General features: G+C 50.0%; 1 protein-coding gene and 1 long non-coding RNA gene across 6 annotated transcripts in view; one reads left to right on the plus strand and one right to left on the minus strand.

The window, feature by feature from the left end:
* Positions 1 to 1,128: 1,128 nt before the first annotated feature.
* On the minus strand, positions 1,129 to 11,092 carry LOC147355677 (uncharacterized). 2 transcript variants are annotated; one of them, XR_015144027.1, is made up of 4 exons: positions 10,957 to 11,092; positions 9,443 to 9,561; positions 3,604 to 3,749; positions 1,129 to 1,500 (listed from the first exon to the last, which is right to left on the minus strand). It is a non-coding gene; the product is annotated as an uncharacterized LOC147355677 (long non-coding RNA). The 2 variants fall into 2 exon arrangements; XR_015144028.1 differs by having other exon boundaries at positions 3,604 to 3,860.
* The window catches only part of SEZ6L (seizure related 6 homolog like), a 192,716-nt gene continuing 188,329 nt past the window's right edge, over positions 10,949 to 15,335 (plus strand). For 3 of the 4 annotated variants that reach the window (XM_086346041.1, XM_086346042.1, XM_086346043.1), the window contains exon 1: positions 10,952 to 11,546. In XM_086346041.1, the coding sequence (XP_086202167.1) occupies positions 10,967 to 11,546 (580 nt within the window). In that variant the 5' untranslated portion in view covers positions 10,952 to 10,966. Of the gene's footprint in view, positions 11,547 to 15,335 lie in introns of all 4 variants that reach the window. The other variant, XM_086346044.1, reaches the window with a different exon arrangement.

The following is a 15,335-nucleotide window of genomic DNA, read 5'->3' on the forward strand; positions in this document are numbered from 1 at the left end:
GGTTGAGAAGCACCGCTTTGTCTCAGGGTGTTGATTTAAACCCCACGCCCCCGCCCCGACACACATTTATTCCCAAAGAATGAGGTGCACTCAGACAACACGCCATAGGCAGCCTCTCACACAGGCTGATTTTTCTTTTTCTGATTTGGATCGACCAGCATTTATTGAGCACCTACTGTGTTCCTGGCACACTGTGAGAATCAGGCATTGTTCCTGCCCGCCAATAGGCTGATATCTGAGTGATCATATCCTGCCATGCTTGAGGGGATTGTGGGAAAAACTGGAAGGAAAAATATCTCACCCAGATTGGGGCATGGGAGGAGAGAAGAGAGGTCACGGGACCACATGGAAACCATGACTCAAAAAACCGAGTAACAGCTGGGCCGGCAGAGACATGGGAGACAGACGTGCTGCCCAGGGGGCTGGAACGGCATGGGGCGTGACGTGTCAAGGGGAGGGGGCAAAACGAGGAGGGGGTTGCTACAGACAGGAAGACAAAGCGCAGGAGAGGAAGGCAGGCAGTAGACACCTTACAGCCGAGCCAAGATTCCTGGCCTTCAGCTCATGGCACTAGGGAGCCATGGCAGGCTCTAGGTTAAGAGGCAGCCCTGGCCCCGGGCATAGGTATTCAGAGTGTGCAGCTGCCGTGGAGTGCCAGGGGGTGGGGCATGAGAAAAAGGAAACAGCCTTTGTTTGGCACATTTTCCCCAAGCAATTTTCTTCCATTCCCTTCCATCATGTAGAAACAGGAAGTTATCCAGAGACCATCACTGCCATGGTAACGGTAAGAGAAACAAACAGTGCATGCCATTTGTATAAAATTGTCCATAAAGGCTGTTTATTTCTCACGCCATTATTCTAATACGTGGGGATGGCAGGGATGGCACGGGGAACAGCAGGCTTTAATGGTGCCGCTGACGTCGCCTTTTCTTGAAACAACTAGAAATGCTCACAGACATTCAGACAGCGGCACCTAGATCATGTCTCCGGCTGGGAACTCCTGCTGGTTTAGACTCTTACTGCCGGGAGGTATACCTCATTCCTAGGCAGTGTGGTTGAGTGGTTAGAAACTCCAGGCAGAGGTCAGGCAGCCCTGGGTTCGAGTCCCCATTCTGTCACTGACTGGTGACTGCTGGCAAATGTCATCCCCCAGCTGAGCCTCTGTTTGGTGTTGTTCGGCCGCTAAGTTGTGTCAGACTCTTTGCGACCCCGTGGACTGCAGCCCGCCAGGCTTCCCTGTCCTCCACTACTTTCTGGAGTTTGCTCAAATTCATATCAATGAGTCAATGATGCCAGCCAACCATCTCATCCTCTGTTGTCTCCTTCTCCTCCTGCCTTCAATCTTTCCCAGCATCAGGGTCTTTTCCAATGAATCAGCTCTTTGCATCAGGTGGCCAAAGTGTTGGAGCTTCAGCTTCAGCATCAGTCCTTACAGTGAATATTCAGGGTTGATTTTCTTTAGGATGGACTGGTTTGATCTCCTTGCCACTGTTTACTCATCTGCAATGTGGAAATTCATTCAGTCAGTCAGTCAGTCAATCAGCACTGAACAAGATTTCATTGAAAACCTCTTTTGTGCTTTATGCTGAAAAGAATTCTTCTGTTCATGGAGCTTAGAATCTAGGAGGAGAACATAGATAGTACACCTAGAAACACTTCTGGAAATAAGATGACTTTGGAGAGTGATACTTGCTGCTGCTAAGTCGCTTCAGTCGTGTCCAACTCTGTGCGACCCCATGGACTACAGCCTACCAGGCTCCTCCATCCATGGGATTTTCCAGGCAAGAGTATTGGAGTGGGTTGCCACTGCCTTCTCCGGTGATACTTGCTAAAAGGATTTAAAACCAAGGACGTTCTGTCTGAGGAGGTGCCATGCTAGCTGCCTGCGGGTGGGAATGAGCCACCTGTGTGCCTGTCAGGAGAAGAACTTCCAAGCAGGGAAGAGCAAGCACAAAGAACAAGAGGCAGCCCTGGGTTTTGACTGTTGGCAGCTGGACCTTCATAAAGGGAAGCACGGGAAAAGGTCAGAGAGACTAGTGACTAAGACTCCATGCTCCCGATGCAGCGGGCCGGGGTTCAATCCCTGGTCAGGTAACTTAGATCCCACATGCAGCAGCTAAGACCTGGTGCAGCCAAATAATCAAACAAATGTCTTTTTTTAAAAAAAGGAAAAGGTCAGAGAAGGTCAAGGGGCCAGATCTGGACCCTCCAGGCTAGGGTAGGAATTTGGGTTGGACTTCCCTGGTGGCTCAGTGGTAAAGAATCAGCCTGCCAATGCAGGAGTCCCTCGTTTGATCCCTGGTCAGGAATACCCCCTGGAAAAGGAAATGGCTACCTGCTCCACTATTTTTGCCTGGAGAATCCCATGGACAGAGGAGCATGGTGGTCTATACAGTTCATGGGGTTGCAGATTGGACACGACTAAGCAACAGAAAAGGAGCACGTCAAGGCTGTATACTGTCACCCTGCTTATGTAACTTATATGCAGAGTACATCATGAGAAGCACTCGGCTGGATGAAGCACCAGCTGGAATCAAGATTGACGGGAGAAATATCAATCACCTCAGATATGCAGATGACACCACCCTTGTGGCAGAAAGTGAAGAAGAACAAAAGAGCCTCTTGATGAAGGTGAAAGAGGAGAGTGAAAAAAATTTGGCTTAAAGCTCAACATTCAGAAAACTAAGATCACGGCATCTGGTCCCATCACTTAATGGCAAATAGATGGAGAAACAGTGGAAACAGTGGCTGACTTTATTTTTTTGGGCTCCAAAATCACTGCAGACGGTGACTGCAGCCATGAAATTAAAAGACGCTTACTCCTTAGAAGGAAAGTTATGACCAACCTAGATAGCATATTAAAAAGCAGAGACATTACTCTGCCAACAAAGGTCCATCTAGTCAAAACTATGGTTTTTCCAGTGGTCATGTATGGATGTGAGAGTTGGACTATAAAGAAAGGTGAGCACCAAAGAATTGATGCTTTTGAACTGTGGTGTTGGAGAAGACTCTTGAGAGTCCCTTGAACTGCAAGGAGATCCAACCAATCAATCCTAAAGGAAATCAGTCCTGAGTGTTCGTTGGAAGGACTGATGCTGAAGCGGAAACTCCAATACTTTGGTCATCTGATGTGAAGAACCGACTCATTTGAAAAGACCCTGATGCTGGGAAAGATTAAGGGAGGGAGGAGAAGGGGACAACAGAGGATGAGATGGTTGGATGGCATCACCGAGTCAATGGACATGAGTTTGAGTAAACGCCAGGAGTTGGTGATGGAGTCCATGGGGTCGCAAAGAGTCGGACCGACTGCATGACTGAACTGAACTAACTGAACTGAGTAAGTAAAACACCGCCACCACCGAGAGCTAGGGTTACAGTGATTCAGCCTCCTCAGGTGGCTGTAAGGGTTAAATGAGGTACTGAGTGGTAAACACTAAGGCAAGTGCCGTAAAACATCCTCTTTTATTCTCTCCGGGATATCTGCAGCCCATCATCACTTGGATGTGGAAGTTATTCCCATAGATTGACGGCACTCCAGGCCTCCCTCAGTACTCTCCTTTTTCCTATGGGTGAATGAAGGGTCAGAGAGGGCATGGAACTTACAGACATCACACAGGAGTCAGGGGCAGTCTCTGGGCTCCCCAGCTTCCTTCTGCTCTCCCTTGGGCTCCTGGACTCAAGTCCATCCGTGACCTCTGAAGAGAGATTCCCTGGGTCTCTGTTCTTGTGATGCTGAGTGGTGCTTCCTTCTGGGGAGCAGTGTAGGGTAATGGAAAGACACAGGGTCTCAGAGGGTCACCAGACCCTAGTCCTCTTCTCCCCATCCTCCTGTCCTTCTGGAAACAGAGGCTGGGTTTTGGCTGGGGAACCGGAAGAAAGGTCAGGATATGGGTCAGGTGGGACCTGACACAGCCTGGTATTTCAGTACTCCATTCTGAAGAGAGTGGCAAGGTGGGAGAGGAAGGCAGCGGGCTGGAAGATGTTTCCCAGCGGTCCAGCAGTTAGGGCCCCGCACTTCCACTGCAGGGGGCGTGGGTTCAATTCCCAGTCAGGGAACTAACATCGTACATGTGTGCAGTGCAACCAAAACACCGAAGTTAAAAAATAAAATAAAATTAAAGATCTAAACGTAAGACCAGAAACTATAAAACTCCTAGAGGAGAACATAGGCAAAACACTCTCTGACATACATCACAGCAGGATCCTCTATGACCAACCTCCCAGAATATCGGAAATAAAAGCAAAAATAAACAAATGGGACCTAATTAACCTTAAAAGCTTCTGCACATCAAAGGAAACTATCAGCAAGGTGAAAAGACAGCCTTCAGAATGGGAGAAAATAATAGCAAATGAAGCAACTGACAAACAACTAATCTCAAAAATATACAAGCAACTCCTCCAACTCAACTCCAGAAAAATAAATGACCCAATCAAAAAATGGGCAAAAGAACTAAATAGACATTTCTCCAAAGAAGACATACAGATGGCTAACAAACACATGAAAAGATGCTCAACATCACTCATTATCAGAGAAATGCAAATCAAGACCACTACGAGGTACCATTTCACACCAGTCAGAATGGCTGCGATCCAAAAGTCTACAAATAATAAATGTTGGAGAGGGTGTGGAGGAAAGGGAACCCTCTTACACTGTTGGTGGGAATGCAAACTAGTACAGCCACTATGGAGAACAGTGTGGAGATTCCTTAAAATAGTGGAAATAGAACTGCCTTATGATCCAGCAATCCCACTGCTGGGCATACACACTGAGGAAACCAGAAGGGAAAGAGACACGTGTACCCCAATGTTCATCGCAGCACTGTTTATAATAGCCAGGACATGGAAGCAACCTAGATGCCCATCAGCAGATGAATGGATAAGAAAGCAGTGGTACATATACACAATGGAGTATTACTCAGCCATTAAAAAGAATACATTTGAATCAGTTCTAATGAGGTGGATGAAACTGGAGCCTATTATACAGAGTGAAGTAAGCCAGAAGGAAAAACACCAATACAGTATACTAACGCATATATATGGAATTTAGAAAGATGATAACAATAACCCTGTGTACGAGACAGCAAAAGTGACGCTGATGTATGGAACAGTCTTATGGACTCTGTGGGAGAGGGAGAGGGTGGGAAGATTTGGGAGAATGGCATTGAAACATGTAAAATATCATGTATGAAACGAGTTGCCAGTCCAGGTTCGATGCACGATACTGGATGCTTGGGGCTAGTGCACTGGGACGACCCAGAGGGATGGTATGGGGAGGGAGGAGGGAGGAGGGTTCAGGATGGGGAGCACATGTATACCTGTGATGGATTCATTTTGATATTTGGCAAAACTAATACAATTATGTAAAGTTTAAAAATAAAATAAAATAAAAAAAAATAAAGTAACGTTGGTGGTACTGCACCATCCGGCAGAAAAATAAATAAATAAAATGAAAAAAGCAGCACTGCCTTGGTTAATTTCAAGTGAGACAAGTCACGTGGAACATGAATCAGATTGGCTAAGTCCCCGACGGGCTTGGGAGTCTTATTGATTCTAGACCCTTAACCCCAGCTGGACTTCCCTCTGGTTCTGGGCATACATAAATACATTTAATAAACCCTACTAGAGAAGAGCTTCTTATGGCATCTGGGCTGTCTTTTCACTTACAATCTGTATGAGAAAAAAAAAAAAGGTGTTAGTTGCTCAGTCATGTCTGACTCTGCGACCCCATGGACTGTAGCCCACCAGGCTCCTCTGTCCAAGGGATTCTCCAGGCAAGAATACTGGAGGGGATTGCTGCTTCCTTCTCCAGGGGGATCTTACTACAATTTGCATAATACATTATTATAATTCCTCCTGTTTCGTGAGCACCTGCGACAGCATGGGTACTTGATTCAGCACTGAACACAGATCCTGTCTCTTACCATTACAAAAGCCCTAGGAAGTCATTACTAATATCCCTCGCTTTCTACAGACAAGGAGCTTGAAGTTCAGAGGTGACACATAGAGGAGGGAATACCAACTCCCTCAGACTCAGGCATTACACATCAACTGATTCCAAGGGACAGAAGTGCTCCTAGGGCCACCATATATGAACGTCTTTAGAATAGTCCCCAGGTCTGTCCTCGTATGCAGATACAAGCTGTTCTTCACTGTCTGAAAAATGTTATGTGTCAAAATTCATAGCACCAGCAGAGTGTATAAATATCCATGGCATCTTTAACTGACTTTTTCCCTCACCTTTGCGACTCAAAAACCTAAACCCAGGAAAACCTCCCAGCTGGGTTTGTAGGAGCCGGACTGTGGGGGTCCCTTGAGATCCTGTTCGTCTGCCCCGCTCCTTCTGTCTCTTCCCTCTGTCTGACAGTGATTTGGGTTCCCGTCTTGTCTGCCCAGACAAGCCTCTGGGAAACGCAAAGCCATCTTGCAGGCTCGCTTTGTATTCTGTAAACTTTCAGTTTGAAAACAAAGGCATTGTCTCGCGGTCGAATCTCTGCCGGGCAGCCGGCATTTCTCAAGAGCCAGGGCAAGAGACAGAGATGGAGCATTTCCACGGAAACCAAAGAGGCACAATTGCAGGGGTGCCTGCGTTGCAGTTGGTCACCGTTCCCTTGTTAGCATCTGACTAGTGACGTGACAGCCACGGGGCTCCCTGCATGGGGCTGCATAGCTTCAGCAGCCCGGGTTGAAAACACATGAGATGCTGGTTCGATGCTCTGCCTGCCCATCAGTGACCCAGGCTGGATTTGTCTCCTGGACTAGACTCTTGCTGGGAATTCTTTTTATTCTTTTTACTCACTCCATCTTTTTCAAGATGTCTCCTTCCTATCCTATTTTGACTCCAAAACAACAGATTTTTTTCTCTTTTTTTCCCCCCAGTAATAAAGACTTTTCCAATACCAGATGTTCCTAGGGGAGAAACTGATGCTGGGTTTGGACGGGGCAGGACTGTGAATAAAAATGGACACTTCCTATATTGTATGTTGTCGGCGAGAGTAATTGCTGAGTATAGACTTCCTGTAGCACTCTGAGTCAATCCCCTGGTTAATTATGATCCCTGTAGACAGAAAAATGGCATCAGAGAATTATGACAATGCCTAGCATTTATTACAATGGCCAGCATGCATTACAACAGCCTCTTTCCATCTCAGAGCCTTGCACTTGCTGTGTCCTCTACTTAGAACGTGCTCTTTCCCAAATCTTCACTGGGTACCTTTCCCACAACATTCACTCCTCTGCTTAAACATCTCCTGATCCCTGGAAAGGAATGTGCTGTGCCTCCTTTACTCTCAACTCATGCTGTTTTCTCTTCCTCACAGAACTTAGACTTTCTGAAATTCTTATTAAGGTTTTACTGTCTATCCCTCACCTGACAAGATAAGCTCCAAAGATCAGGACTTCGTGCATCTGTGCATCCCCAGGGTCTAAGGGAGTATCTGGCACATAGGAGGTGCTCAAAAAATATTTGTTGAAATGATGGCTAGATGGATGGATAGAAGGACAGATGGATGAAGAGTTGACTACATACTATGTGCATTATCCTAAGGGCTTGATAATGATTATTTCATTTCATCTTAAATGGCAACCTTTTGTTGAAACAGTTTCAGAGAAGTTAAGACAGTTGTTCAAGGGCACACCGCTGTTAGGAGCTGAGAAATAATTCAAATTCAAGCTCAGGTCTGTCAGGTTTCAAAGCCCATTTTTAACCACTCTGCTTCCCCTGGTATAGAACGTTAACCTTGGAAAGAACCGGGGCACTCAGGTTGCCTGACATCACAACTATCAGCCCTAGAGAGCAAGAGGTAGAGTCTGCTGTGGACGCAGCGCCTTGCATAGCGTTTGGCAGCTACTGAACTGATGGGCTTCCCAGCTGGCGCTAGAGGTAAAGGACCCGCCTGCCAATGCAGGAGATGTAAGAGACATGGGTTCAATCCCTGAGTCGAGAAGATCCCCCGGAGGAGGGCACAGCAACCCACTCCAGTGTTCTTGCCTGGACAGAGGAGCCTGTCCATGGGCTGCAGTCCATGGGGTTGCAAAGAGTCGGACACGACTGAAGTGACTTAGCACAACCACTCAATAGATGGTAGATGCTCAAGAAATACTTGCAGATAGATGGGATAGAGAGATGGATGGGCTGGTGGGTAAGTGAGTGGATGAATAGATGGATGCATAGATGAACAGATAGGTGGGTGTGTGGATAAGGAAATGGAGTCCCAGAGAGGCTGGTGACTCACCTAAGATCACACAGTGTGTCAGCAGAAAAGAGACCAGAGCTGAAGACTCCTAGCCCAGGACTCTATGGCTCACAACACCAAACATTTGAGAATGACCTTGAGTGTTTCCCTTATGGTTTGTGCCAGTTTATGGTTCAAGGGATGCTCCCTGGAACCCTATTGAGATACATGCTCTTGTGTCCCCTCCTGTCACAGTGATGTTATTATCCATTTGTGTCAATTACCCCAGATGGCTAAGTGTCATTTTTATCCCCACTCTTCAGAAGAAGAAAGTAAGGCTCTGAGAGGTTAAATAACTTATGGCTAAGTGTCACTTTTATCCCCACTCTTCAGAAGAAGAAAGTAAGACTCAGAGAGGTTAAATAACTTGCCCTTCTTACCCAGCAGGAAGAGATGAGGCTAGAATCTAACACTTTGTTTCCACTGGACCAATTTTAGCTGCCTAAGAGCTGATTTATCAAGTGGCAACATATAAAGTAGCCAGCATTGTAAGCACATATCATCTGGTCTGCAGAAAATCTGGGATTCTTTCCCTCAGCAGCAGTGGGGAGTGGGGAAGTCCACCCTGATACCAGAATCCAGTCCAGAAGTGGCCTAGGGCAACAGAGCAGAAGCCTGGACAAAGGTGGACCAAGTACATGATACTGAGGAAGTCATTTCGCCTTCCTGAACCTCAGTTTCCTCATCTGTGAAACGGGTATTGAAATTGTGCTACGGAAGTTTTTTTTCTGCAAGTTGCTCTGGCTCCTTGCAGAATTCTTTTCCTATCATGGTATTACTTCTTGGGGGTGGGGGTGGGGTTGATATTGCTGTTAGAAAATCCCCTTATAGTCCCACCATCACAATTTCAGATTACGGGGTCTTTGTCTCCTTCTCTCAGGACTTTGTAAATCCCAACCCATGTGTTTAATAAGTTAAGAGTTTACGATGTCACTCCCACCACATAAAGCACCTGCATGCAAGCAATTGATCTTCTAGAGGCCCCATGACTTTACCAAAAGGAGTGTCTCTGATGGTGGACTTTTATTCACTATGGTCTCCTGGTAACAAGGAAGTGTTGAAGGGAATTCCCTGGTAGTCTAGAGGTTAGGATTCTGCGCTTCCACTTCAGGGGCCACAGGTTCAACCCCTGGTCAGGGAACTAAGATCCCACAGGCAGCATGGCTCGGGGAGGGGGTGGTAACATCCATGGACTCACAGCCATCAAATACCTGGCAAACAGCCTGTTGAGATGCAGTGGGTTCTGATCTCTGGACTCAGACTTGGCATTGAATCCTGGCCAAGTGACTTCAGCATAGATTGTGATGCGCTCTAGGGCTCAGGAACGTACCTGTCGGATTGATACAGTCACACCTCACCATTAGGATCATTATGAAATTATACCATTGTAACACCTGGCAAACAGGAGCTGCTTATAAACAGCAGTTTCCTTGCTTCCAGGTGTAGAGCTGGTCTGTCTCTTTGCTTTCCCCTCCCTTGCTTTCTCCCTTTTTGTCCATCTTCTGTCCTTACTTACGTTTCCACTCAACAAGCATTGTTGTGAGCCTGCTGTATGCTAGCGCTGTGTGGGTGCTGAGTGGATGGTGATGAGCAGGACAGGCAAGGTCACCCCTCCCAGAGCCCCCAGCCTAACCCAGCAAAGCAAGGGGCTGCTGCATCCTCCCCAGAGGAGAAATCAGCTCCTGGGCGCCGTGTGCTTCAGCCTCCCTCTTTTATCAAAACCACTTGGCTTTACTGCCAGGAACGGAAACTTCTTGCAGCCAAGGACTGGGTTTTATTGGGGGGGTTCTCTACACACACACCCCCAGAACCTGATGGAGACCTGGACCGCTAGTGAGGACCCTGTACAAGAGGACCAAAGGCATGCATGACTCGGGAAGCTTTGGGTGGGGAGGGTATTTGGGAAACCTGGACCAGAGTGCTCCCCTCTCCCCTGCCGTCCTCCCCCACTCTTTCCTTACAGGGACTCCCAGCTCCTCCACTCTGCTGAAGACACATCCCTCCCCACGGCTGCCTGCAACCTTCTCTCCATCTGTCTCCCTCTGCCTGCTCAGGCTGCAACAGCGGCCACAGTGTGGCAAGGTGGATGGGGGGAGGGAAAGGGAGCGCCTCTAAACTGGGTGCAAGGCCCTGGGAGCTGACTGGGGATCTGCAAAGGTGGTCTGCACAGTTTTCAGGAGTGGGTGCACGCCTGTGCCCCGCCTGGGTGCAGCTAAGCCTCTGCCCGTCTCCCTTCGTCACCTCAATTCGCGGAGAAAAGACAAGTTGTGAGAATCAGGGCTGGTCAGGAGCACAGGGATGAGGGAAGGCCTTGGACGCCAGCTCCACGGGGAAGGGACTGAGCTGAGGAAGCCTCGGCGGCTTCGGAGCCCCCTTAGCGAGAGGAACCTGAGCGAGGTGCCTGGATGAGAGCGTGCATACATTGTAACTTGCAGTCCCAGCTTGGGCTTCCGAGGTGTGGGAAGCCCTCGGGTCGGGGATGCACGGTTTTGCGGTCCTTTGCACCGTGCCGGGAGATTGACAGCTCTCATCAGGTCCCCAGAGTCGGAGACTTTCTAGGTTATGGGGACTTCACTTTGGAAACACGCAGGGCGGTCAGGGAACAGAGCTGGCTGGGGCCGAGAGAGCTGAAACTGGGATCTGTCCGAAAGAGTAAGCCATGGAAAAGACTCTAGGCTGCAGCGCAGGCTGAGGGTTGCGCTCAGCTCGGAGGCCTCCATCTCACCGTCTGGGAAATGGTCCGGACGCTCTTCAGCTTGGCCGTGCCCGCGGAGGGCTGCCGGAGCATCCAACGAGAGGAAACGCTCGGCCCCCAGGACGCCAGGGGAACCGGCGTCAAACTTTGCAGGGCCGACGGGCCGGCGGCCAGGGGAGGAGGCTGGCACCCGGGGCCCGCCCGCCCCCTCCCTTCCTGCCCGCGCTCGCTCGGCACCGAGTCGGTCCCAGCCCCCTCCCTCCTCCCGCCCGCTCCTCGCTCGCTCGCTCGCTGGCTCGCCGGCTCCTCCTCACTCGCCCGCCCGCGCCCGGCGCAGCTCGGCCAGAGCGATCGCGGGGCTGAGCGCGCGTCCGCTCCGGGGGGCTCCGGCGGCTGCCCCGGCCCGCGGCCCCCTTCCCGCGGCTGCCGCCTCCTTCCCTTCCTCGCTCGCCCCCTCCCTCCTTCCCCGGCTCCCGCGCCGTCCGCCCGCCCCTCAGCCCGCGGCTCCGAGCGCCCCGCAGCCACGATGCCCGCGGCCCGGCCGGCAGCCGCGGGACCCGGCGGGATCGCGCTGCTCCTCGCCCTGCTCCTGGGCAGCCCCGCGGCGGCTCCAGCGGGAGGTAAGCGCCCGGAGGGGCGGGGCGGGGGAGGGGGCAAAGTTGCCGCGAGTACTGGGCGGCTGCGGGGTGGGGGGGCTCGTCCTGGCTGATCCGGAGGACTCGCCCCTCATCGGCTGGGCTGCGGAGCAGGGGGCGGCTGCCTACATTCGGGGCTGGGCACCGCGTCCCCTTGGGCCGTGTTGCTGGGAGTGTGGAGGCGGGGACGTGTCTGAAGGACTCGGGCGCTTTCCTGCCTCGGCCGCGGGCTCCCTGCCTGCCTCCCTGGCTCCGGGGCTCACTCCCCTTTGCAGTCCCAGAGAGTCTCCTTGGAGTGGGGTCGCCTTCAATCCCCCACATTCCCGGAGCTCACTGCAAACCGCACCCCCGGGGCCGGGTGCCAGATAATTCTCACCCTTTCGGGGAGAGGACGAGAAGGGGGTAGCTGACCCGCCGTGCAACTGAGGGATGGATTTAAACAGTGCGCCTGGGGGTCGTTCCCGGGCCGCGCCCTCCCATTGTGGGACCCCGTGCTTTCTTTCGGTTTAGGCTGCCCCCGGGGGCCTGGGTCCCTGGACCGATCCCAACCAAGTGTCTGGAAGCAGAACTTGGGTGTGGCCTTCGCCTGGAGGCCGGTGGAGGGGGGCTCCGGGCTCTCCGAACTTAGCGAGGGAGGGAGAGGAGATCTTAGATCACAGGCGGGAACCTGAGCGACTCCCCCACCCCCGTCCTTTTCTCCCTTTAACAGCCCGGCGTCTCTGAGCACTATTTTCAATTGGGGGTTGGGGGAGGGGGAGGGCTTTCTAGTTTAACCCAGCACGTGCTTGCAGGTTGGAAAGGGGAGAATGGTCGCTCCTCCTTCCCAGACCTGGAGCCGCAGCCTCTCCTCCACCCGGCTGAGCGCCCACTGGGAAAGTTGTAGCGGATGGTTGGGGAGGGGGAGCTGAGATAGAGGCGAGTACAGCGCCTAACTCATTCAAAGCTAACCCCAGGACCGTTCGCGGGTTTGATCAGGCCACTTGGTGACCCCAGAGGGGAGGGGAGCCTTGGTAGAACTCCCCTCTTGAAAGGTCCAACTCCCCCGTTCCCAGTAACTCGGGCGGGAAAGAGCAGGCAGTCTGCAGGGTCTGCCCAGGCTGAAGACAAGCCGGATGGCGCACACTCTGTCCATCTCGATCCCCTTGTCTGGTTTGAGACGTCTAGAACCTGAACCAGGGGGCAGACGCTGCCCTTTCTCCCTGGGGCGCTCTGAACACCCCGGGCGCACACACCTGGTTTCAGCACCAAAGGCCGTGGACAGCTCTGCGCTCCTGGGCACTGTTTCTGGGTCTTCTCCTCTTCAACTCTTCCCCACAGCCTGGAGTGCCCTCCTCAGCATAAATCAGGCATTTTACCCCCACCCCCTCCTCTGTAAACGTGGAGCCCAGAGCGCAGAGCGAAGGAAATAATTCATCACCTTTTGTTTAACAAAGCATATCATTAAAGAACCCCCCTTTTATGAGGCAGTAATATTCACAATTTACACCAGTTCTGGACAGTTTCTTTGGGAAGGATGGGGGGAAGAGAACTGGCTTAAATAAATCGTTTCCACCACCGCATGCCCTTCCTTAATTAGCTGTCTTTTCCAACAATGGCTTGGTGGCCTTGAACGGAGTCCAGATCTCTCTCTCTCCCTCATCCCCCTTTTTGAATCTGTGTTGTGACTAACACACACAAAAAAAAGAATGGGAAGCTTGCTGGCTGGCTTTTCTAAAGTCATTCTACCTCTGAGGACGCACTCTAAAACATATCCCCCTCCAGGAAAAAAAAAAAATGTCTTAATGGTACATATTGAATCGTCATCCAAGGCAAGGATTTTATATCCTGCCTCCTCCCCTGGCTTCACTCACAAAATGTGTGTGCGTGTTTTAATTTTTAAGACATTTTATATTATTTTTCCAACTGCTCGACTCTATAGCTAGCCAGCATATATTTTTCATTAACTTCAGGTCATTGCCAAATTAAAGTCAACCGGTGTACTACTTCAGAAGGCTCATTAATAACAGTGTGGTTCTGACTCTAAGACTCTGAGTCATAAGAAGGGAGGGAGGGTAGCCAGTTAGAATTTGGAAGCAACTGACCTCCCCCAATACATTCTGTTTTTAACGTGGAGCCCAACTTCCACTAATGTCAGCTGGAGAACCATTCATCTAACTCGGGGTTGCAAGCCAGTCCTTCTGTTTTTGGTGCAGTGAGGAGATTTGTAAATACAGTACTTGAAAGAAACTTGTTGCTAAATTCTTATGCGGGTCACGTGATTCTCTGGGCCATTTTGCTGTGAGGCATGAATAAGTATAAAGTGTAACTTGTTTTTGAAGAGGCTTCTTATTGTCTAAGATATGCACATGGGGAATAATTGTAACTACGTGCTAAGACTGCAGAGCTGAGTGTAATTTCTTTTCATTTTCCTTGAATTAATAATGTAAATTCTGTATTGCTTAGTAAGACTCAAAATTGCTGCTTCCTCCAGTCTCTAATGTACACCGTTGTTAGATTCACTTAAAGACTATTTTCATGATGGAATGGCTTTTCTCTTTTTTTGGCCTGTGGAGTGTGAACGGCCCCTTCCTGGGGCCACCTCCTCAAAGCCTGACGATTCTTGTGTTCCTATGGCTCAGCTGGATGTTAGGAAAATAATGTTACATTCCTCTCTTTCCTCCTCCAGAGCAAAGGGATTTTTCCTGATCAGAATGGCTTGTTTTCTAGTTTTGCTCACAAGTTCATTCCTGTTACTCAAAAAGTGATTCCAAAGGGCTCAATTTATTGGTCCACATGTTTGGTCCACAATTTCTGCGACATGCTATTGGCACAGACTTCCACTAGGGGCGCTCAAAGCTACAGTTGGTGATTGAGGGCAGACGAGGCGAATTCTGACCTTTGGAACCACCAAGCGTGTGCAGTGCCAAAGGTCAGTAGAATGGAGCTCTCCTGTTTCCATGAGAGAAATTATTTGATGGCACTTGACATATGCAGTGACTAAAGAGGAAAGAAAGGTGAAAATAAGGAGAGAGAATGCTCCAAGGAAGGCATCGTTAGAATACAGAGTCCAGTTGCCTTTTTTATATGAGTTTGTGGTTTCCTTCATGGAGCTAAGTTGCAAAAACATCGAAGAGGCCACAGCATGGTGCCTCTGAGGAGTCTGACTGGATTGGACCCTGCAATTAGATTTAAACAGTTCTGGAAAAGAAGTACATGGCTTTGTGGTCGGAGTGGCCTGGGTCAGGTCCAGCTTCGTTGCTCATGTGCTGTCTTCAACGGTGAAGGGTGCCCCCACTCCGCCACCTGTGGGGTGGGGATGGCGTGGGGATTAATGTTCCCAGACGAGAAGGACGGTTGCTGTGACTTCATAACACGTATGCCTGTAAAGCTCCTGGCACACAGTAGGTACTCAAGTAATGCTTACTCTCTTTTCTTCCTTCCTTTCCAAAGACCACGCTGCCACTCCAAAGCAGATCCTTGAGGCTGGTGTGAAGGAAACGTTGACATAAACACCCGCATAATTTAGTCCCAAGTAGACGGTTGGAGGTAGGGTAAGGAGTAGCCCCAGGTGAGAAATTTTCGTCACCTGGTGCAGACTTTTCAAACTCTCTTCCTATAACTCTCTGAACCTCAATATTACCACCAGGAAGCAGAGTTCATTATACCAAAGACGTAGGATGGCAGAAGAGTGGTTGGAAAGAAGACCTAAGGAGAGAGTCTTCTGGAAAATCCAGTTATCTGTCCGTTCATTCAACATCTACTAAGCACTTTCTACATGGGCTTCCCAGTTGGCTC

This window comes from Bos grunniens, chromosome 17 (genome assembly GCF_055505025.1).
Source record: "Bos grunniens cultivar Pamir isolate PY7600 chromosome 17, Bosgru_T2T1.0, whole genome shotgun sequence".
Classification (NCBI taxonomy): domain Eukaryota; kingdom Metazoa; phylum Chordata; class Mammalia; order Artiodactyla; family Bovidae; genus Bos; species Bos grunniens.